The sequence below is a fragment of the Camelus ferus genome, chromosome 6 (assembly GCF_009834535.1).
Source record: "Camelus ferus isolate YT-003-E chromosome 6, BCGSAC_Cfer_1.0, whole genome shotgun sequence".
NCBI lineage: Eukaryota > Metazoa > Chordata > Mammalia > Artiodactyla > Camelidae > Camelus > Camelus ferus.
Window position 1 is genome coordinate 23,298,217 of NC_045701.1, and position 23,978 is coordinate 23,322,194.

General features: G+C 39.7%; 2 protein-coding genes and 1 long non-coding RNA gene across 3 annotated transcripts in view; 2 read left to right on the top strand and 1 right to left on the bottom strand.

Annotated features, from left to right (window-relative positions):
- Nucleotides 1-4,707: 4,707 nt before the first annotated feature.
- Nucleotides 4,708-8,068, top strand: SRP14 (signal recognition particle 14). The gene is made up of 5 exons (XM_006176603.3): nt 4,708-4,842; nt 4,985-5,057; nt 5,578-5,690; nt 6,850-6,882; nt 7,380-8,068. The coding sequence occupies exons 1-5, from the start codon at nt 4,819-4,821 to the stop codon at nt 7,467-7,469; spliced, it is 333 nt and encodes a 110-aa protein (XP_006176665.1). The 5' UTR covers nt 4,708-4,818; the 3' UTR covers nt 7,470-8,068.
- A 140-nt stretch (nt 8,069-8,208) lies between these two features.
- EIF2AK4 (eukaryotic translation initiation factor 2 alpha kinase 4) overlaps nt 8,209-23,978 on the bottom strand; it is a 79,929-nt gene continuing 64,159 nt past the window's right edge. The window contains 11 exon segments of the mRNA XM_032481519.1: nt 8,209-8,450; nt 9,032-9,150; nt 10,475-10,519; nt 10,988-11,056; nt 12,542-12,639; nt 13,515-13,573; nt 16,044-16,069; nt 16,071-16,157; nt 21,481-21,567; nt 23,064-23,192; nt 23,783-23,890. Coding sequence (XP_032337410.1) covers nt 8,393-8,450; nt 9,032-9,150; nt 10,475-10,519; nt 10,988-11,056; nt 12,542-12,639; nt 13,515-13,573; nt 16,044-16,069; nt 16,071-16,157; nt 21,481-21,567; nt 23,064-23,192; nt 23,783-23,890 — 885 coding nt within the window. The 3' untranslated portion in view covers nt 8,209-8,392.
- The window catches only part of LOC116664155, a 40,932-nt gene continuing 29,591 nt past the window's right edge, over nt 12,638-23,978 (top strand). Inside the window, exons 1-2 of the long non-coding RNA XR_004320513.1 lie at nt 12,638-13,145; nt 15,143-15,190. This is a non-coding gene — a long non-coding RNA (uncharacterized LOC116664155). The remainder of the gene's footprint in view (nt 13,146-15,142; nt 15,191-23,978) is intronic.

Consider the following 23,978-nt stretch of genomic DNA (forward strand, 5'->3'; position numbering starts at 1 on the left):
AACAATTCCATTTTTTCTCATTGGAAAATTTACTTTTAAATGTAGATTTTTATGAATCGAGTTATTGCTTTTATTCATTGTTTTTCATTTTTAAATATCAAATTTTAAAGTTTGGCCACATCTTGTTTCATAGTACTTACTTTTATCATCCTCTTGTTTATGGCAAAAATACTGATTTTCCATTTATGATAATGATATTAAATTAACAAGTATAAAATGAGTCAACTTAAAAGTATTAACTAATAGTACAGGTGGTATGTGGGTTATGGCAGAAATCAAGATAGTGGTGTCCAAATGATGGATGGTGGCTGGTCTATAAATAATAGCATTGCTTATTACTCTTTTAAAAATATTTTATTTATTTAGTATTATATTGCTTAATTATTTTATTTTGGCAGGGGGGCAGGTAATTAGGTTTATTTTATTTTATTTTTATAGGACGTACTGGGGATTGAACCCAGGACCTTGTGCATGGTAGGCATGTGTTTTCCACTTGAGCTATACCCTCCCCCCTGCTTATTACTCTTTATTGAGCATTCATTACATGCCAACCTCAGTGCCAGCCACAATCATGCTGTCCTACAGAATCTGTGATAATGGAAATGCTTTATACCTGCAGTATCAAAGCCACACAGGGCTACTGAATCTTTGAAATGTGGCTAGTGAGACTAAATAATTGAACTCTTTCTTGAATTTTAATTTTATTTTATTAATATTTAATTTTAATTAATTTAAATTTAAATATCCATGTTTACCATATTAGAACAAGCTTAAGTGTCTTATGCATAGTAATTTATAAACTCTTTATAACATCTATGAAATAGGTATTATTATTGCCATTTTGCTCAGGAAGCGATTTAGACCTTGAGAGGTTGCCTGAGGTCACATAATAAGTAGCAGAGGTGACATCTGAACCCAGACCCACTGAACTACAGAACAGTTGCTCTTAATCACTTCCCACAGGTAAAGAAAGCCCAGGAACACTGTGTCAGTAGCTGAATTGTACTGGGCCAAGGGCGATGCTAAAACTGGCAGACTTGGGTGTTTTTGTTACTAGAGTGGCTTATTCTGTCATGGGATGGCCTGGAGATGTCACACATGGTGGCTTGCATGACTGTTGATTCTTAAGTGGAACCAAGGTGTGACCAAGCCCACAAAGGAAGCAGTGAGATGTGTCCACAGTGAGGGCTAATCTTGACAAGGCCCCAGATGAATCAGGGCCCCAGGCTCTGTGTTCCTCAAGCACAGGGCCAGTTCCTTCATCCTGGTGCCGCCAGGTCCAAGCTCATGGCTCTAAAGAACACTGCTCAATATTCAATGAATGATAGAGGCTCAGAGCATAACGATCATCATTCAGGCCAACTCTTAGATCACACAAGGCTGTAACTGGTTCCATTTAAATTCATGACCACAAATATCAAGTGGGCCCTCACAGTTCCTGGAGATCTGACCACACATCTCAAATATGTACACTCTCTGATTATTTTACACTTTCTTCCAAATGTCCAGCACCCTGATGATCTTGTGTAGCAGACCTGTGCTGGCTTTTGGTTCTCTAGGATCTGAACCTATTTGTAATCCTCCATTGTGTGGGTCTTGGTGAAAAGCAAGGAAAATAAAAGTCAGAGGGTCACTCCCTCACCCACCCCAGGACTGGAACTCAAGCATATGACCTACGATTGGCCAGTTTGGGGCTCTCAGCCAGGACTCTGACTTCTGAGCTCATGATACCAAGGCCCAGGGCTCTGTAGAGGCTATTCATAGTGGTGCTCATTGCAGAGTGGTCTTGCACTGGCAGCCCCACAGGAGGGGTTTTCCCCAGACTATTCTAGTCTGTGCTAGTTCCATGGACATACAAAGATGACTCCTCAATTTTCATTTATAACTTAAACCTTTCTGCTGAGCTCCAAACTTGCATATGCAGCTGCTTACCTGATAGTTCCACGTGGATAAGTAATAGGTATCTCAGATATTCCAAGACCCAAAAAAAACCCTTTTCATCTTCTTACAAAACTTCTTACTTCTCACTTCTCAAGTTTTTCCTACCTTACTAAATGGCACCACTAGCCACCCAGTTGCACAAATCAAAAATCTTTGAATCATTTACAAAACAGAAATAGACTCACAGACATAAACAAACTTACAGTTACCAAAGAAGAAATGGTTGGGGTGGGGAGAAGGATAAATTGGGAATTTGGGATCAACAGATACACACTACTATATATAAAATAAACAACAAGGACCTACTGTATAGCACAGGGAACTATATTCAGCATCTTGTAATAACCTATAACAGAAAAGAATCTGGCAAAGAATATATATATGTATAATTGAGTCACTTTGCTGTACACCCAAAACTCTGTAAATCAACTATACTTCAATTTTAAAAAAAAGCCTATGAGTCTTTCCTGATTTCTCTTTTTCTCTATGTTCACATCCAATTGAGTATGAGTCGTGTTGACTCTACCTTCAAAGTATACACTAATCTGATTGCAAATGCTGCTAGCACCTGGACTTTTGCAATAACCTCTATGGTAGCCCTCAACCCTTCCCTAAGATATCTATGTCCTGCCTGAAACCTGTGAATATGTCACATGTTTAAAGGACTTTGCAGGCGTGATTACATTAAGGATCTTGAGTCGGGGAGATTATCTAGGAGGGCGCAGCATAACCACAAGGTCCTTATAAGAGGGAGGCAGGAGGATCAAAGTCAGTAGTTGGAGATGTGACAACAGAAGCAAGAGGTGGTAATGATGTGAGGAAGGGGCCACGATCCAAGGAATGCAGGTGGTTTCTAGACAGGCAAGGAAACAGATTTTCCCTTGAAGCTTCCAGATGGAATGCAACCCTGCAGACACATTGATTTTAGACTTCCGACCTCCAGACCTGTAAAGGATAGACTCATGTTGTTTTAAGCCACTAAGTTTGTGCCAATTTGTTCAGCAGCAACATGGAAGCTAAGACAACCCTCTAATTGGTCCCCCTGCTTCTTGCTTTGTCTCTGCAGTGCCTTCACACCACAGACAGGGGGATCTTTTAAAAATGTAAATTAGATTGTCACTGTTCTTTTCAAAACTTCCTTAACAAGTAGCTTTTCTTTGTATTTGGAACAAAATCCAAATTTATAGGCCCTATATCAGTGGGTCAACCAGCCACCTCTCCGAGCTCTCCATACTCCTTCACCCCTCCTTCTGCACAACCTCTCCCCTCTTATCCCACCCTCCACCCCTACCCAGCAGCTTTGTGGACACAGGGCAACTTGCTTCCCCTTTGGGGCCTTTGTTCTAGCCATTCCCTGTGTCTGAAACACTCTGTCCCCAGATCTTTGAAAGGCTGGTCCCTTTAGCTTTCAGCTCAGAGTTCTCCTCCTGGGAGAGATTTCCCTGACCCCCTCCTAAAGTAGTCCTCTTGTCACTCTCATTTGTATCCTGTTTAGTTGTCTTCATAGCACTCATTATCTGAAGCTACACTTTCTTGTTTATTTCCTCCCTACTCCTTTCACCCAAGATTCAGGAAATCAGGAACTTATCTTGTATCCTGCTGTACCCCCAGCGCCTACAACAGTCCTGGCACAGGCTAAGAGGCCCTCAGTGAAAGCTCGTTACACAATTTCATGCTTGACTCTACCGAGGGCTAAGGTTCAAGGTGACTACTGGCAGAGCCAGGCCTAGACCCCAGGGCTCCTGACTGAACCCAGAGGTGAAACTAATTCCCAGCTCCAGGCCCTTGTGCTAGAGCTGGGGTCAGCCTTTGCTGCCAGAGGGAGTCAAAGAACAGGGAGAGTTCAGCAGACCACCGAAATGTATTATGATGACAATCATAATGAAAGCCACAAAAGCTAATGCTTATTGAGCATCCTCTATGGGCCAAGCGCTGTTGTAGGTGTTTATTTATTTTTTGTTTCATTTATCACGTTTATTTTATTTTTTTTATTGAAGTATAGTCAGTTTACAATGTTGGGTCAATTTCTGGTGTACAACATAATATATTTAACTAAAACTATCCTTGTACAATGTGCAATCAAAAGACCATATGCAACTGAAAAGAAATTCAGTAATTTAAAGTTTTATGAAAAATTTAACCCAGTGGAACATATATACCTTTGTATAACCTTATTCAAAATTGTGCTAGTCATTTTATCAGAATTCAGCAGCAGTTTATCAGAATACTGATTAAAAATCCAAAAATAAAGAGAAAACCGCAAGATTAAAGGAAGCAACAATGTTAACATCTATTTACCTTTCTGAAATAAGAGGTCTGACCAGTAAATTAGAGAAAAATCATAAACAATGCTAAACCATTTAAAATTTCCATTTAGAAACCTTGTTTGTGCTTTTAAAATGTTGATGAACAGGCAGTGATCTGCGGTATGATACCTCGTGTCAAGTTGTAGGTGTTTAACACAAATTCGTTCACCCTTCACAACCACACTGTGAAGTGGATACTATTATTATTACAGGTTGAGGAAATTGAAGCGCCAAACTGTTAGGTAATGTGGCCAGCATACAGCCGAATATACACAACCGTAGATTTCTATCACATTCTTCCCGGTCTCACTCCCTCCCACTGCCTGGGGGAGAGGACCTCTTCTTAATGAAATCCCGGGCAGCCCAAGGGCGCTACGCGTCATAGCTCTCCAGGGACAGGGGGCGTCTTAGAGCGCAGGCGCGGGGCGGATGGGGCGGGGAGAGGGCGGAAGCAGCGATTGGGTGGAAGAGAGGTGAAACTTAATAGCGGAAGTCCCGCCCAACCGGGGTGAAACTTCCGGCTCCAAACGCTTGGGCCTTATGCTGACGGAGCGGAGCCAGCAGCGCCGGGATGGTGCTGCTGGAGAGTGAGCAGGTAACGCTAGAGCTGGCCGGCCCGGGGACTGATGTAGTTCAGGGCTTAGCTCGGGACCTGTCTCCTGCGGGAGGGACTGGGACGTGACGAGGCGGGACGGGGATTTGGGTTGCCTAATGGGGCCGGGCTTGTTGTATTTCAGTTCCTGACGGAGCTGACCAGGCTGTTTCAGAAATGCCGGTTGTCGGGCAGCGTGTTCATCACCTTGAAGAAGTGTAAGCAGCTGTGGACGCCGGAAGGGAGCTGGGAGGCCGCGCGGGTGCCCCGTGACTGGGAGCCACAGGCAGAGTCTGCCGCGCAGCCCAGCCTTCCCCTGCCTCCCTCAGCCTTCCCCTGCCTCCCTCCATCTTGTACTGGGCACGTTCAGGGCTGAGGGACCGAAGTATTAGGGACTGGCTGTTGCGGCCCCCAGCACTGAATCACTTAGACCTATTCAGGTTCCAGAGGCCCCAAGCATGTTAGGGCCCTTCTTTTTGTCAAGGATCCCAAACCTCGCTATGATTAGTGAGATTTAAGCTGCTTTGATAGTACAGTGTTCCCATCGTGGAAGTAGAAAAGCAAGTAGTTTTCCAAGGTGTGGCCAAGCCGTCGGTGATAGCAAATGATGTAGTTCACAGAACTGGATCAGTGAAGGTGGATTAGGTATCCTGTGTATCCCTTCCCTACTGATTAACTTTTTGTCTACCTGCTAACAACGACTGTGGTCATGTTCACCAAGATGTATTTTTCATGCAGATGATGGTCGGACTAAACCCATTCCAAGGAAAGGTTCCGTGGAGGGCTTTGAGCCCTCAGACAACAAGTGTCTGTTAAGAGCTACTGATGGGAAGAAGAAGATCAGCACCGTGGTGAGTTGGATTCCTAAAACTACAGTTTTGGAGTTTAAAGACTTGAACTTAACTGAGGACGGGGTATATCTGAACCAGGTGTTTTTGTTTTGTTTAAATAAAGCCTAGTGTCTACCTCCCCAGCTGTTTTGGGATCAGGGTCTTCTTTTATTATGTTAGTAGAAAACTCAAGAGCAAAATTAAAATGAAGGGTAAAAGTCAAACACCTGTTAGAAATAAAATTAGCATGTTGGTCCTTACTCTTAGTAGCACCGTCAGGAGCAGTTGGTGTATTTGATTCCTTATTCCCTTACTGTGCTGGGCTTTCAGTGAACAGTTTCCTGGTACCAGATGATGCTTTTACTTTTAAGATGATTATTCTGTCTTTGTGATTCATGTACCAAACATGTATTATGTTAAACTTTGTATTTGAGAGCATGTAATTTAGTCAAGAGTCCTAGTGTTCCTTTCAAGGTGGAGGTTGAATATGAAAGCAAGAGACTCCTTGGATTCCAAATGAATACTCCTTTATGCTGCTGGGGTAGAAATGGACTGCCCTCTAATCAGATGATAAGATATGATAGACCATAATTAGTTGATTAAGTCTCCCTATATTAGTTACCTTGAAGACTTTTACAGTAAAGCAAGCTTATGTGGCTTTTAAAAATAAAGTTGGGCATCATGAAATACAGAAAACTAAGGAGACTTCAGAGGTAGAATTTCTCTTGTTGCAGTAGCATTCATTTTGCTTAAATGGGTCTGAATTAATGGAAGGTAGGTTTAAAATAAGATGGGGAGGGAGTAACTTAAATGTATCTTGTATAAAAGGTTAATACCAAGTCCTCTGATATCTCTCAGAGCCCAGGGGGAAAAAGTCAGTGCCACACGTGTAAGATTTCAACAGAGGGGAGAAGCATCACTTCTTAAGGAGCCTACTTCTGCCTCTATCCTATCTTGGAACAGTTCTCATGTGGAAAAAAGTGCAGAGCTACTTTGCGTGTTCCTCAGGTAGAGGAAGGTGAAGTAGAAAGATAGCTTTTAGCATATTGTGATCTCTGCAATTGGGAAGAAGTATTTTTAAGGATTAGGATGTTGGCTTCATGAGGCTTTTGAATTGTTACTGGGTGAGGCAGATGATTCCTCTATGGATAATGGGTGACCTTTCTCCCTTCTTTTCCAGGTGAGCTCCAAAGAAGTGAATAAGTTTCAGATGGTGAGTTTCTGGTGATCCCTGTGTCCCTTTCCTCAGGGCAGGAGTCAACATGTTTACCACTGGGTTAAGATTGCTGTTCAGGTTCACTGCTGTCCTGTGATGTTTTACCAGCAGTTTGTAAGTAAAAGCTGCCAGGCTATGAGTTTTACTTTCAATACTGATTTTGTCTTTTTTAACTGGATTTTGTTGTCTTATGCTTCAGATACTCTCTACTTATGGCATGGCTTAAGAAATTGCCTGCAGGTTTCCATTTTTGCTTAAAAAAAAAAAAAGTAAAAAACATGCAACTAACTCACCGTGGGTGAGTGTTGCAGAAGCTGCTATAATGTGAGGGTGTTTTCCTTATACCATTTCCCGTAGGATACAAGTGTCCCATAGAATTATATGCTTTATCAGATCGGCTTTCTGAGTTTGGCTCCCCTAATCTATTATGGAAATGAGGCAGCTGCTCCACCAGTTTGCAGCTCTTCCCACTAAGGTCATGCTCTGTCTTTTAGGCTTATTCAAACCTACTGAGAGCTAACATGGATGGGCTGAAGAAGAGGGACAGAAAGAGCAAGAGCAAGAAGAGCAAAGCAGCACAGTGAAGGGACCCAGACTTCCTGCTTTCACCAACTAACCACTTAAATGCTGTTCTTTTGGTTTTACTTTTGGCCACAAAGCTGGGTTTCTGATTCCTGTACAGTAACTTTTCACGTGAGGTTAGGGTCATCTTTGGATGGAAGAAGGGCTGCAGTGTTTACAGGGTAGTTGTAAGAAACCAGTCTATTTTAGATCTGGCTAAGTGGTCTGTGTTGCATGGTTGTATATTCTTGGATTATAGTTTAAAGTCTCTGTAGCCACCCGTGAAGAGCACTGTATCATTAAACCTGTATTTATCAGCACTGACCATCTTTTATTCCTTTTCCCTCCCCATAAAGTTTGTGGCAATAGTTACTAATTCTGGAGTGATGTAATTACGAAGAGGCTCTAAGCCCTATCTCATGGGTTACTAGAATTGAAACCTGACAATTTTATAAAAAGTTGTTGTTTCATGGATATTTTCCTTAACTAGCTGTCTAATTGTATCATTATTGTTCCCTTAGAAAATTTGAATGAGTTCTCATAGCCAAATGAGTTTCCTTAACTAAACTTAGAATAAGCTTATGACAAAATCAAGAATAAAGATTCCAAGTTGTTAACAATATTTGATTTCTTTATGCCCTTTACTTTGGACATTTTTATGTGCTTACTCAGTAAGGCTAAGAGAGGAACAAGGCTGATTTCTCCTGTTCTAGCTCCACAAAACCTTTAGTTCTAATAGATTTGCAATTAAAAAACAGCAGATATATGAAAACATTTTTTATATTCAAAAAGACAAATGTATAATATATTACACATGGAAAACTTACAAAGCTCAACTTTGTAGGACAGCTTCTTAGACTGTAAAGTTAATTTAAAATTACAATGAATGTACAACATTTTATAGTATAAGCTCCTGTCTGAAGAGTGTAATGATGGTTCTTTAGGATTAAAATAAGATTCTGTAGTAGTCATCTCTGTAGCTATACAGAAATAGTACAGACACCCTGCAAAAGAAGGAAAAAGACAGGATAAGGGGTTGATAAATTGTTTTGAGAAGACTTAACCATAGGAGGTTTTTGCTTAATCAAAAACAAAATCTAGTCACTAAAAAACTACATAAGTTTTACAGAAGCTGTGACCGGCAAGGGTCCACAGTATAAGGGTCTACATAAGGAGCCCACCACTTGCCCCACAGGTTTTGCTGTTGCCTTTTAAGCGGATGACGACATGAACAACTGGCATTTGACAAAAGGACACAAAGCAAATTAGTCACACTTGTTTTCTTTCATATAAACATTGCTAGGAGTTACCTGGGTGATTCCCATTATGACTGAGATAGCTGCTGCTGGGACCACTGTGTTTTGTTATTGACAAGATCATGACTGTAAGTCACAGTCCTGGGGAGTATTTACAGGTTACCAATTGTAGTTCTCACATAGCAGCTTATTAACCATCTAACCACAAGACAAAATATGTGTCACTTTAAAACCCCTCCTTCGATAACAAAAACAAGAACCCCCCCCCAAAAAACCCTCCTTGAGTTTTAACCCATGTTAAAACCTGAAATGCCTAAGTGATAACTTACTTTTTTTCTACTTTGATGTTATAAATTTCATCACAGACTAATTTGAGGTATCTTTGCTTTGGCAGGCGTGACAGCAGCTGCTTCACAGTTGTGTTAAATGCCTGTTCATCACCATCCCACTAGGAAGAAAAATAGCTAAGACTTAACAGGTAGTAGGGTGTATTAACTGGCTTTTTCAGGGTCACTAATGAAAACTCAGTGTCATTGCCCCCCGTAAGTACAGTGAAGAAATCAGTGATAGGGAGAGAACTAGTGGGGAGACTGCTGGGGTTCTTTCCTTTGCAGCATCGAGTTTCTTTATAAGACTACCTTACCAGATCCTGGTTAACAGCGCTGCAACCCCCATGTGCTCATGGGACTTTATATGAGTTATTTATGCCAACTGTTTACTTTGTGTGAAATGGAGATACCACCTCTGCTGTACACGCATCTGAGTGGCTCACAAAGCAGTGAGCTGCCAGGATAGTGCATAGTGCTATGTGCTTGCTTACAGGGCAACATGACCAGTAGGGGGAAGGGGAAGTTAGCTTATAAAATAAGCTAGGAGGATATGCTATACAGCACAGAGAATACAGCCAGTATTTTATATAAATGGAGTATGACCTTTAAAGAAAAGAATAGAAAATGTATTAAATGTTAGTTCTGGGGCAAAGTTCATTTGTCATCTAACTTAATCTGTGACTAAACATTGGAGAAACAAAAGTATTCTTTGATATGACGTTGCAAAAATCATCTGTGGCCATTCTTATAGTTAAACATACAGCAAAGGCATTAAAAAATTTTTAAGTTCAATTAGGCTATTTGATAAGGGTATGTACCCATTTTTTAAAAAGCATATAAAATAGGACCTAAATTCATTTAATTTTTACAAAAAGATCTTCCGTATTGTTCTAGTTCTGCAAACGAGCTTCCCTAGTTGGAACAAAGGTTTGTTCGAAGCACGTAGCTCAGCGGTTAACAATATAGATCCCTCTAGTCTGCCTAGGTTCAAATCCTGTCTCTGCAACTTACTAGTTGGGGTGACTCTGAGTAAGACATTTAGCCTCTCTGCTTCTGTTCTCCATAAGACGTAAAATGATTCTGTTTATCTGTAAAAAAGGCCAACAGTACATATCTCTTGGGGTTGTTATGATTAAATGAGTTAATATTTGTAAAATGCTTAGAACAAGGCCTGCCAGAGCCTGACACACAGTAAAAGCACTAAGTGTTAAAGTCATCTGAAACTTAAAAGAATTGTCACTAGAAAAGTATGATTCCTTCAAAATCTGATTTAGTAATAATATGTCACATAAAAGGAATGATATTAGTAAATTCCTGGAACTGCCAGAAAAATACTTAATTATCACTAGGAAAATAAAGCCACTTTCCATTTTCTTTTGGCAAATCAACAGCAAAGCTTTGGGATGTTAAAGGCCGTAATGCAGAAGAGTTCATCTTGCTTACCTCTAATGATAAAAACTGTAAGATTGTTTCTTTGGGTAGATCCACCTGTTGACACACACAAACATACGTCATACGTCAGGGAACCTGGGCAGACTTGTGACTGGTGTCACTTTGGATGGAGCGACATGAAGGGGATGCTCCTGTGCTGTTAAGCAGCCTTACCAAGCCAGACAGCGCTAAGACCTCAGCACTGGTGAACTAATACTCCCAGCCCACGACACCCCGAAGTTTTGACACTGCTACCAGCAAAGGCCAGAAACATTTAGAAAAACGGTGCTTTTCATTTTCACTCCTCCGAACCCCATCTTTCAGAGAAAGTGGGAGAAACAAATACAAAACCTATTTTCTACCCAGTTCTTTACAGATTTAGATTATATAATTCACCACAGTGGTAACAGGCCTGTATCTCAGTGCTGCTGACACTGAAGAAAAAAAAAGGCCTGACCACTACGGAAACTGCTTTGACAGTTATGTACGGACAGAAGCCATTCTCAAAATGTTAAAGTGACTTACAGCCAAAATTTCAATTTCACTGCTTTTCTGATGTAAGTTGGCAAGAGAGGTCTGAAGTCGGGTTTGTACCTAATAGGAAGAAAGCGTGTCAGAATTCAGAACCTGTCAAACTGAGCCATCCTTCTCGATAGTTCATTTCCCATTTCAGAAAACAGTCATGGGTGGCAAACCAAAGCCTAGGAGGGATCCCAAATATTACCTAAGGACTTGCTCTTAATCCACCTTGGAAAGATGAGTGTCTAGTCTATCATGATCTCTAAGGAAATGAGATTTTATAGCCTATCTCGATCATTTGTTTAATAATCCACCCAGTTGCTTATTTCTTTATAATTTTGAAATGACACCTAATAAAAGCTCAGTACTATTAAAAAAAAAATGCATGTAGATGGTTACCAGGAGGGTAAGGGGGTAGGAAGAGAGAAATTGGGAGTTCAAGATTTGCAGATATTCATATGTAATAAACAACAATATTATACTGTATAGGACAGGGAACTATATTCAGTATCTTATAGTAACTTAAAATGGTGAAAAAGAATATGAAAACGAATATATATATGTTCATGTAAGACTGAAGCATTATGCTGTACACCAGAAATGGACACACATTATAAACTGACTATACTTCAGTTAAAATACATGTACAAAAAAATGCATGTAAAAGATTTCAGCATTAAGCTAAACTTAGAAAAGGGGGAAGGTGACAGCAATGAGAACATAGAACTGAAATATGGTAGAAAGATAGGAAAAATGAGTTTCCACCCAATATCCTGAGAAATAGCCAGGAAAGCTTACAAAATGAGGCAACTTGACCTTTTGTATTTCAATCTAATTCCATTTCTGAATAATGACGCTCTCTAACCCTCACCGGTTCCTAAGTGACACAAGTGTCCTGACTGTGCTCATTAGCCTTGTCTGTACTGCCCGTCCTACTGTCCCTCCTTCAGGGATCACCTCCACAAAGCCTTTCTTGATCATCCTTGCCAACATTGATCTGTCTCTCCCCTATGGCTGCAGCATACTCTAACACGCATTCAGTTTATTTAATTCAGCATCTTATTACTTAGTTCCTTCTATTGTTCTCCAGCTATATAATGCGTGTGCTTCTAAGGTTATAAACTCTTCAAGGACTAGGGCCATGCCATATCTTTTCTGTCTCACCTGGCACTTAGCACAGAATCAGGCACACAGCAGATACCAAAAACATGTAAGCAGCAGTGAGAAACCTGCCTCAAGTTTTGTAGACAGATCTCTTCTGCTCTGTTGTTTACAACAAAAACAAACCCCATTTGCTATTAGACCCAGATAAGGAAGTTTTTGTTTAGATCCAGTAATTGTGACAATGGCTGCTTCTAGTGCCCAGTGTACACTGATGCCATTGGAGGACAAATGGCACAGGATCCTGGCCCCAGAAGTCCTTTGTGTTGGTGAAATTTTCTCCAACCACCAAGTTTGGGAAGAGGGAAGAAAAGCATTTCCAGGAAACTTTCTTTTCCTTTCTCATTTTCTTCCTCCTTTGCAGCTCACATTAGAGAGCCCAGGAAACGGACCATGTACCTGAGTTTCATACCGCCTCCTAGTGCTGGCGGACAGCTTCTCTGGGGCCATCACACTCACAATGGGAACAACTGTTGCTCCATGGACTTCAAACAAACCTGAAACGAAGAGTTTTAAAAATTATGGCCTTATCTGGCCCTACTTTGTACAACACACCACAGAGATGGCAGAGATGATGAGAATCCCCTCAGGGGTGATCCTATGGATTATGTCTGGGCCTTGTTTCCTATCTCTGCACTTGACCAGGAGCCCAGAACCCCACCCCAATGGTTTTGATGCTTCTGTCAAGATCACCAGCCTTCTCTCCTCACGTGGCAGCCGACAAAGGCATAGGGAGGCAACATGGGTCAAACCTCATGAACCCAAGAAGAAAAACTTAATGCCTCCCAAGCTCTAATTAAAGTTCCTCAAGTATTTAAAATCTGATGGTGGAAGTAAGTCAGTGCTAACAGAAATGAACCCCAAAAGACCCACTTCTGTTAAAAGCCAAACGTCTTCTCATGGACTCCAGTGGGACATTCTTTTTCAGTCGGGATGACGGAGGTGGTGAGACTAAAGGTGTAACTATCACCACCGTCCCCTCTTGGCTGTCATGAAAACAAAGGTATATATAGTGTCTTTCTGCAAGGCATTTCAAAATCCTTTTCTTCAGTCTTCTGTGTGGGGAAAATTTATCCACATTTGATCTATACAATAAACTGAATTGAAGGAGGATTAAACTACTTGTAAAAATAAGACAGTAGACAGAGATATATTAGGATCAAAAAGAGTCACCAAACTCCCAGTGGTTTTATCATTTTCTAGGATTTGGGTTTCAAAGCATAGGGGTAAGTTCCATTTGGTATAATTAATCATATATTTGTTACTTTAAAAGTGTATTTCTGATGTAGTGAGTTAGCCATAGTCCTAAGTGCTTAGAGCAAACACACACACACAAGCATTATTAAGTTTAGATTACAATTAGTAATTATACCTGAAGCATTAGAAAATGACCCCTTCAGATTTTGTACTGCAAGATTATCGGAAGCTTCTCTAAAAACAAGCAAACAAAAACAATTAGAATAAACAGTCAAGAAGACAAAAGCAACACAGGTAATTTATAGTGAGCTATATACTTGGAGGCTTTTTTTCTATTCAAAGTATTTAATAAATACTTCTTAGTGGAGAAAAAAACAAAAATTTGCACTTAATTATGCTTTTGGTTAAGAGCAAACAAAAATTTAAAAGGATGTCTTTTCAAATTAACATTCTAAGGACAACATTCTGATTCAGTTGGGTCTGAAATACTGGCTCAACATAAGAAGCTAATTTCAATGAAATATAATGGGTGTTCTTTCTGCTCCCCGCACAAGACAAGGAAACATTAGCAGTGCCCCACCTTCATTATGGCAGCAACCCTGGTGATCACCCACAGGAGAACACTTAGTAAATGAGATTCTTTCAAAAGCTGTGAATGGATGTTCTTTCAAAGACTGAATTAATTTATAGCCTTTGAGAGACACAATAGCACTCTATCTTGGGAAAAGAGGGAAATAATCATTCACATGGAAGAAAGATTTTAAACCTCTTCCTGCTAAAACCAAATTCCATCTGGCCTTTTAAGTGTCTTAATAATGTTTGCCTATACTATTATTAATAGTCACTCTTAATAAATTGTTTTCTATAATTTGTTTTCTCTTCTACACCTCTGCTTGTGATTTGGATCCTTAATCCTAATACCTGGTGATTTCGAGAACATTATATTCCCTTAGAAAAAGGCTGAAAGTGAATATATTCAAGATAGGTGCAGATGGGCAGTGGCGGGGGCTGGGTAAGGAGAAAAAAGCAAGAACTTTTATTTTTAATACAAGCCAGGATTTCTCAGTCTTGGCACTATCAACATTTTGGGCCAGATAAATCTTTGTTTTGCAGGGAGCGGGTGAGGGAGGTACAGTCTTGTGCACTACCAGGATGTTTAACAGCATTCCTGGTCTCTAATAGATACTTGTAGTACCTCCAACTGTAACAACCAAAAATGTCTGCATGCAAACATTGCCAAATGTCCCCTAGAGGGCAAAACCGCTGCTGACTGAGAATCGCTGATGTAAAGCCAAAAAAAGTAGAGTACTGTATTTTGTGATTATGAGCATATATATAAGAGTTCCAAATATATGGAAAAGCTTAAAGAAAATTAAGATCCCTTGTAAATCACACTAACCAGAAATAACTATAATTAAAAATTTGGTACATTATACCAGACATTTTTTCTATGCATGGGCTATATATTTTGGTTGAAACAAAAATGGGATCATATCATACATCTTATTTGTGGACACACATCCTTGTAATTAACTCAGCTTTACTAGAATCATGATTTTTAAAGGCTGCACAGTGTTTCACTGTATTTACCATAATTTGAACAACTTTCTAAAAATGAGTACTGTGATATTATACTTGAAAATTTCACAAATGAATCTTGTGATATTGTAAGTGAGGACTGGAGGTCCCTGAGATCCTTTCACAGGGTGTTGGTGAGGTCGAAACTATTTTCACAATAATCCTAAAATGTTAATTATCCCTTTTATTTTCATCCTCTCATGAACGTGTAATGGAATTTTCCAGAGACTACATGACGTGCGATATATCACAACAGACTGAATGCAGAAACAGGTAAGACAATATAGTTTCTTCTAAAGCATTAGAGATTACGAAAGTGTAGAACAATGCCACTCTTTCTGACTGAATTTATTTTGTTTTGGAAAATAGTTATTTTCCATTAAAAATGTTATTTAGGTTCCATGTAATGGGTTTCTTATTATCTAAAAATATTTTTTAAATGTTCACATTTTAATTTCTAACAGAAATTATTGACAGATAAAATCCACATAAACAAAGCTTTTGTGGTCCTCAAATAATTTTTAAGGGTATAAAGGGGTTCTGAGACCAAAAAATTTGAGAACTGCTGTAATAAACAGTGCCTTCATAGACATCTTTGTATATATATCCCTACGGAATACTTTTTATTATGAATTCCTACAGTGGAATTGGTGGGTCAATTTTTAAAGTTTTAGTTTTAAGGCTTTTAACTTTGTTAAAATCCTATCCAGAGCTGAACCAATCTGTATTCCCATGATAAGTATGTGAGCTCTTTTCCCAGAACATTATTATTTCTCAGAACGTTAGATATTTCAAAACCACTGATAAAACACTACTGAAATTCACTGATTAACAGACCAAATAAGATAATGGCAGACATATTTGGCTCCTTGGGCTTTTCAAAATGATAATAGTCTCTGACATGTTATGAAGAACAAACACTGAAAGTAAGATATGACTAGTCTTACACAGGAGGTTATATACTTTTAATTGCTGAGTTATTCAGAAGCGATAGAATGGTTCATGAAAAATTATCCTGACCTATCTTTATTTCCCAAAAGGATCAAATTGGCTTTCTAAATAAATGTACAGAAATTCTAAATAGGCAATTGCAACCGGTTTTCCGCGCTTTTGTTCACTAAATTACCTGACAGTCCTCTCATCACTGACTTTTAGTCCTCAGTTTCTGCACAACGTGGTCTACAAGATCAGACTCCAACACACGTTTCTCTGTTTGTCTTTCCTTCTCAAAAGACTTAACCTTAAAAAGAATGAAACAGACCCATTATTTCTGAAGCCAATAGGCTCAAGAGTACCACAGTAAGACTACTAAGTCAACAGTTGAGGTTGGTGGCTCTTAACCAGGGATGACTTTGCTCCCCACTGGATGTTTGGCAATGATTAGAGACATTCTGGTTGTGACAACTGTGTGGGGGGCTACTGGCATCCAGTGGGTACGGGCTAGGGAGGCAGCTAAACATCCTACAATGCATAGGACAGCAGTCCCCACAAAGAATTATCTAGCCCCAAATGTGAAATTGTGGCTGTTGAGAAACTCTGGTGTAAATTAGAATAGCTTATTATAGGTGACAGAATTAAAAAAAAAAAAAAAAGCCAAGATGAACCAGCTCCTATTTCATTTGATTCTTTCACATATTTTTCCCTTCAGCATCCTCTGGTCAGTCACCAAGGTTTCTACAACTCCCCTGCTCCTTTCCAAACCCTTGTCCTGTGATCCCACTTTTATGGTGCCTGTCCTTTCATCTTTACTCCATGGCCAGCACCCTGCCTTGGCTTGGGAGAACCTGGTGTTCTTTCCTTGGCTATCCCTGTCTTCAGTTTTCCCTCACTCCATTCTATGCAACACATCCTTGCGGATTAATTTTTCTCATCTACAACTCTGATGTCCCCTTCTGTCCAAAACATACACTGGCTCTCCACTAACTGCTAAATAAAGTCCATATTCCTTGGTTGTGCATTTTGGCTCTCCACGATCTAGCTAGAACTGTTCTTTCCTGCTGAAGTGCCCTTCGTCACAGTCTCGCTTCACCCCAGACAGACTATTCAGAGTAATGCCAGAATAGTTCTCTGCTGGACTGCCTCTCTCCTTGAGACAATCTGCTGAAAGAACTACCATTACTATTGCTATTCCTTTGCTTAAAAGGCCTTTTTAGCACATATCTATACTCATCCATGAGGGTCCAGCATTAATCCCACCTCCACTTGAAGACTTCCATGCTACTCAGTAGTAATCTCTTGGGCTGACGAATCCTCAGGGAGCCTTCTTGTAGGATTCTTATGGTATTTAGCAATTTCTAGCTCACACTGATGCATGAATGTCTTCTGTTCTTGACAGCAGGGCCTGTGGATTAAATGGCCCTGCACCCTCATGGCCCTAAATTCAATCCTTTCTACACTGTGAATGCTTATAATGCATTTACTGAATGGGTAAATGAAGTGACGTCTTGCCTTTCAAATATGAAGATGATGCTACTGACCCACCATTAACAGAGGCAGAAAGGTCAAAAAAAGCTGGACGAACTGGAACAATGTAATGAAATGAACAAGATCACATTTAACAGAGATAAACATGAAGTCCTGTAATCATGTTCTCATTGTAGAAGGCCAGTCAAACATGTGATGACTGTGAAAAGGCCAAAAAGTTTTAGTTGACGATAAATTCAGTATAAGCCAAAAGAACCACATGGTTGCTAAGAGTTCGCTTGTAGGCTATATTAGGAGACTTATGTTTTCTGGATTGACTCTGTCATTTAGTCAGAACATGCTTAGAATGCTCTGTAGAATTCTAGTATTGCATTTAAGGACAGACACTGACAGAGTTAAGTGTGTCTAGAGGTTAATTAGGAGAGTCAAGGATTTGGAAATCATGTTATACAGAATGGCTTAAGTAACTGCAATGTTTAAACCAGAAACGAGGACACTTAGAGTGGCATGGCAGTGGTCTCCTAAAATTTATTTGAAGGTAGTTAGGAAAAGGAGGAAGAATTAGACTTGTTGTTTTTGACTATTGTAGAGAGCAGAACTAGGACCAGTGAATGTAAATTTGGGAAAGCAGATACTGATTCAAGTTTTTAAAATTTGCTAATCATTACAGCAGTGCATTACGATGCTGGAATTATCCAGCAGAGGCTAGCTGACCATCTCTTGGTAATATTACAGGAGCAATCATTGTTCTGCAAGGGGCTTGCTTGATTAGTAGGACTTACAGTCATTTATGATTTTGTGACTAACAAGCAGACTAGTAGTGGGGACCTACAAATCTTCCCATGAAGAATTAACTACTGTAAGAACTGCCTTCCTGCCTTAAACAACTAGAAAATTAGACAAAATATATAAACAATGGTTTTCAGACCCTGGACAACAAGCAGTGGAGGACTATTATCTTAGAGGAGTGAGCCTACAAGTGCCCCAGATTTTTGTAGTTGAGGAAGTTTGCAGTTTGCAATGGAGGGAGGAAGAGACCAGAAGTCTTGCCATGCTGGGGAGACTGACTGGAGTTTAGATAGGCCAAGATGGCTAGAAATTGTGGGGCAGAGGACTGAAGATGAGAGAGCTACACACAGAGAAAGAAAGATTTCTGAAGCTTTAGAGAGAAGTCCACTCACACCTTTGGCAGAGAACTGATCTGTGCACGAGTGAGAGGAAACTACCCAAGGCTGGAGAAACAACCACCAGCAATGAGTAGGCATAATAATTTCTGAAATCCACAGGCCTGGGAATAGTGCTTGTTCTTAGCAGAGCAGAAAGACCTCCTAGTTCACAGGGCTTCAGGCAGAATCCTCCAAAGAGCATTGCCTTAGGAGTGGGGCAAAATTAGGCCTAGACTAAAGGTTGCCTTGGACCTGCTCTAACAATACTTAAAGTCAAGCCTGGAAACGATCAAACAGAATCCAAGGATCTTGACTATATCCCAGAACAAAGTCCAACAGTATTTATAGGAACAGAAGAAAAGCTAGCATCCAAAAAATGTAAAACTCGTAATATCCAACAACCAACCAAAAATTACTAGGCATACAAAGTAGAAGCAAAATATGACTCATAACCAGGAGAAACATCAATAGATACAAACCGACCAGAGATGTCAAGATGATGGAATTTTAAATGATTATTATAAATCTCATAAAGAATATAAAGGAAACAAGAACCATGATGAGGAGAGAAATGGAAGACATTAAAAATAAGACACAAATGTAACTTATACAGATGAAAAAAATACAATATCTGAAATAAGGAATGCACTGTATGGGACTAATAGCAGATAAGATATTACAGAAAAGTTCAGTGAATGATCCAGAATAAAGCATAGAGAAAAAACAAAAATCAAAAAGCAGAGCCTCAGTGAGCTGTGGGGTGATATCAAATGATTAATATACTATAATCAGAGTCCCAGAAGGAAAAAGGACAGAAAAATATTTGAAGAAATAATGTCTGAAAAATGTCCAAATTTGATGAAAACTACCAATCTATAGTTCAGAAAAGCTCCATCAATACCAAGTATTAGAACATAAAGGCACACCTTTTTCAAACTGCAGAAAACTGTGACAAAGGAAAATCTCAAAAGGTACCAGAAAACATACATTATATACAAAGGATCAAAGCAGACTTTTAAACAGAAATTATCAGGTCAGAAGACAATAAAACACATATTTGATGTGCAAAAAAGAAAAAATGTAAATCACGAATTCTATACCTAGCAAAAATATCTCTCAAAAATGAAGGCAAAATGAAGACTTTCTCAGACCAATAACAACTAAGGGAATTCATGACCAGCAGACCTGCACTCCTCAGAAATATTAGAAAATTCTTCAGGCAGAAGGAAAATGAAATCAGAATGATATTTGTCTGAACACAAAGGAATACACAGTTCCAGAAATGATAACTATGTGGATAAAAATAAAGGACATTCCCCCCTTATTTGAAAAATCACTTTAAAAGATAACTAATTAAAACCCCCAAAATAACAATGTATTATGGAGTTAGTAACACATGTAGGAAAAAAACTGGCAACAACAGCACAAAGGATGAGAGATAGGAAATGAAAGTATTCGTTATAAGGTTCTTATATATAAAGGCATATAATATGTTTTGAAGGTAAAATGTGGTAAGTTAAAGATGTATACTATAAACCCTAGAGAAGTCACTAAAAAATCCCACCAAAAATAAGAATTATAGTCAGTAAACCAACAGTAGAGATAAAATGGAATAAAATCTACTCAATCTAAAAAGAAGGCATTAAAAGAGAAAAAAAAAAAGGAAAAAAAGAATAGGTGGAACAAAGAAAAAATAGTAAAATGGTAGATTTAAACCCAACCATTTCAATAATTGCATTACATATAAATGGTCTAACCATTCCAATGAAAAGGCAGGGATTGTCAGAGTGGATAAAAAAGCAAACCCCAACTAGTGACTGTCTCTAAATCTAAATTTAGCAGAATGAAGAAAAAAAATGAAATCAATGAAATAGAAAACCAATGTTGGGGGGACTGTTACTATAGCTCAGTGGTAGAGTGCCTGCCTAGCATGCACAAGGTCCTGGGTTCAGTCCCCAGTGCCTCCATTAAAATGCATAAATAAAAACAAAAAATAAACCCCCAAACCAAAAGTGAATAAATAAACCTAATTACCACCCCCAAAAAAATGAAAAAAAAAAAAAAAAAAAAAAGCAAGCAAGAAAGCCAATGAACAAAAAATAAGAGAAAAATCAATGACATCAAAAACTGGTTTTCTGAAAAGACAAAATTGATAAATGTCTAGCCAGGGTGATCAGGAAAAAAAGAGGAAAGGCATAAACTGCCAATATCGGGAATGAAAGAAGGGATTATTACTACAGATCCTACAGATAGTGAAAGGGAGTGTTTGAAAACTTACGTGAAATGGAAACATTCTGAGATACAAACTACCAAAAACTCACTTAAGGAGAAAGAGGCAAACTGATAGCTCTGTATCTAGGCCTCTGCAGCTTTACTGGTAAACTGTGCCAAATATCTGAGGATGAAATAACAGCAACTCTATAGAAAATGATCTGGAGTATGTAAGATCCAGCTCATTTACGAAACCAACAACACTCTGCTATCAAAAGCAGACAAAGACATTGTAAGAGAAAAACAAGGGGAAAATATGTTGATTTTTTTCCCCCTTTAAAACTAGAAATAAAGGTTATGAGGTGATACATATATGATTATTTTTAGTCAAAAGCAACATAGTAAAATTGGTTAGGAAGTAGCCAGAGGATATGCCAGCCAGCAAGTATCACCATTAGTTATTATTTTCATTTTCTTAGATGGAGAAACAGAACAAGGGGAAAGAAGTAGAAAAAAAACCTAGCCATAGCTTTTTAATTTTTTTTTTTTAAGCTCAAAGAGAAGTATTCAGATTCAGATTCTCTCTTCTTTATTTTATATACTTTGTCTAAAAACAGGCCCAGCAATTCAAAAGGAGAATGAAATCATGGATTTCCACCCACACCCAAGCCCAGAACCTCAGTGGGAAGTTGAGTGCTCCATAGTTAATATAGTTTGGGAAATCTGACTGCTGAATTGTGAAAGATTTCCTCTGGTCTTTACCTTAACATGGCTTCCCTCTTTATCTGAGACAAGGGCCACATAGGTGATTTCGTGATGTCTGCAGTACTCCTGTAATTCCTCTTGAGACTGAAACAAATAAACACAGAGCACCTGGAACAGCTTCAAGTAATGAGAATGAAAACACTGTGTTCAATGTATTATCAAAGTGAATTACTAAACATGCTGATTTCAGGGTTGAAATAAATATTAAGAAGAGTACAGAACTCAAAGGAGGAATAAGACTTCTTTTGCTTTACACACTAAGAGGTTTTCCAAAGACTTCCCATCTTCATAGAAGGTGCCAAAATACACACACACAGACACACAGACACACAGACACACACACACACACACACACACACAGTGAAAAGGCCTTTGAGGGAAGCAAAGGCAATAAAAGAAATAGTAGATGGTGAAAAGCAGAACTGAAGCATAAAGCAAAGAAGCATCAGAGCAGAGAAGCCTGCAGGGGATGCCCCTGTGCAGGGCTGAAGTCATCGTTACCAAGCTTACAATTTTAATGTAAGACAGAACACTTCTCTAACATTTTTATGAAGCAAGTAAACAAATGGAATAGGATACTGCTCTGTCAAATGATTACAATTTATTTATTGCTCAGCATACTTTAGACATGAATTTTATATAACACACACAAAAATGGACAGCAGCAGCTTCAAAGACCTCTTGGCAGGTGATGTGGGAAGAGAAGGTGGGTGGGTTGGGGTTCTGTTTCCCTTGGCATCTCTTCACGCTCTGGGGCACCTTGAGTGAAAGTGAAGCACGTATAACTTGGCTGATCACTTGGGAATGCAGCCCCTTCTGTGATCTGCTTGTATAGAAGTTAGTCATCTAAAGGCTCCCCATTCAAAAGGGTAGGCAGTTGCTCAGTGGTGCCACTTTCCTCACCTCCACACCCAGAGCAGGTGTCAGGCCTGCTGCGGGAGGTCTGGGGAAACACAGAATGCCTTTGGGAAGTGTGCTAGGATGGATAGTGGCCCCGAAAAGATGTCCACATCCTAATCCCTGGAACCTGGGACCATGATACCTTACGTGGTGAAAGGGACTTTACAGATGTGATTAAGTTAAGAATCTTACATAGGGAAATTATCCTGGGTTATTTGGGTGGGCCCAATGTAATCACAAGGGTCCCTGTAAGAGGAAGACAAGGAAGATCAGTTAGAGGGAGATGTAAGGACAGAAGCACAGGGCAGAGAGGAAAGAAGGTGCTACACAGCTGAGTTTGAAGATGGATGAAGGGGCCATGAGCTTCTAGGAGATGGAAAAAGCAAGGAAATGGAGTCTCTCTCTAAAGCCTTTAGAAGGAACCAGGCTTATTGGACTCCTTGATTTTAGTCCACTGAAAGTGATTTCAGACTTCCAAATTCCAGAAATGTAAGATAATAAATGAGTGTTGTTTTAAACAACTAAGTTTATGGTAATTTACTGCAACAGTCAGAAACTCATACAGGAAGCAGCTCAAACCACAGAGATAGAGTTGGCAGAAACTAAAGCCATAGAGGATGATTTGCTGTCGAAGCCATGACTGTCTGTACTTCACTCCCAGGTGCTTTTTGTCTCATTACCTGTGACCAGTCATACATGATTTCTGCTGTGATTCCCGCTGACCAGAGCTTCTGGGTTAGGTTGATGGCCCTGGACATGGACATCTGGCCAACACTTACAACCAGGAGGTCACAAGAGCTTATAATAACCTGAATCAGAAGCAGAGTGATTACACAGAGGAGCGAGATTGTGGGCACGTATATGAGGCCGGGGAGGCAGCACTCATGTGAAAACAGGCATCTTAAAGTCTTGCACAGCAACATAAATGCAGAAGTCTTTGCTTCAAAATGACATAGTAAAAAAAATGACATAGTCAAAAAACTTTTACATTAGTCTTTCAAGGTAGAAATAATTTCAACTATCCTAGGCCATCAGGAAGATAATTTTTCTCTAGGAAAACTAATCTTGCCTAAAACACAAGCGAAAAACCATTTCTAACTTTGTGGAACAGCAGTAATTATTAACAAAGGGCTCTGAACTGAGTCTGCTAACACGTGTAGCATCTCACGTTTACACAGCCTAGCACAGACAAGGAAAGGAAGCTAGCAACTCAGGTCCCCCAGCTAGGCAGCAGAGGCTAAGGACTGGCATGAGGACTTAGGCTTGTCTCTCGTGGTGAAGGTAACCTCCCAAGCCCTCAGTCACCCTCAGTTGCAGCTGCCGCAACTAGGGCTCTCTGTAAATGACTGCAAAAGGAAAGACACCGCAAAGCTTGCCAGAAAGCAAAGCCTGGACTCACGGGCTCTTCCGCGCCAAGGGTGGCAGCGGTGATCTTGTCTATAGCTATGCTGGCCCCGATGGCGGTTGGAACTGGCCCCAGCGCCTGTGGCCCTCTAAACTGGGGAATCTGCGGAGAGACACACACAAATCTGGTCATAAAACGGACAAGAAACTGCAATCATGGGAAAAGCAGTATTAGCGGGCATCTACTCTAA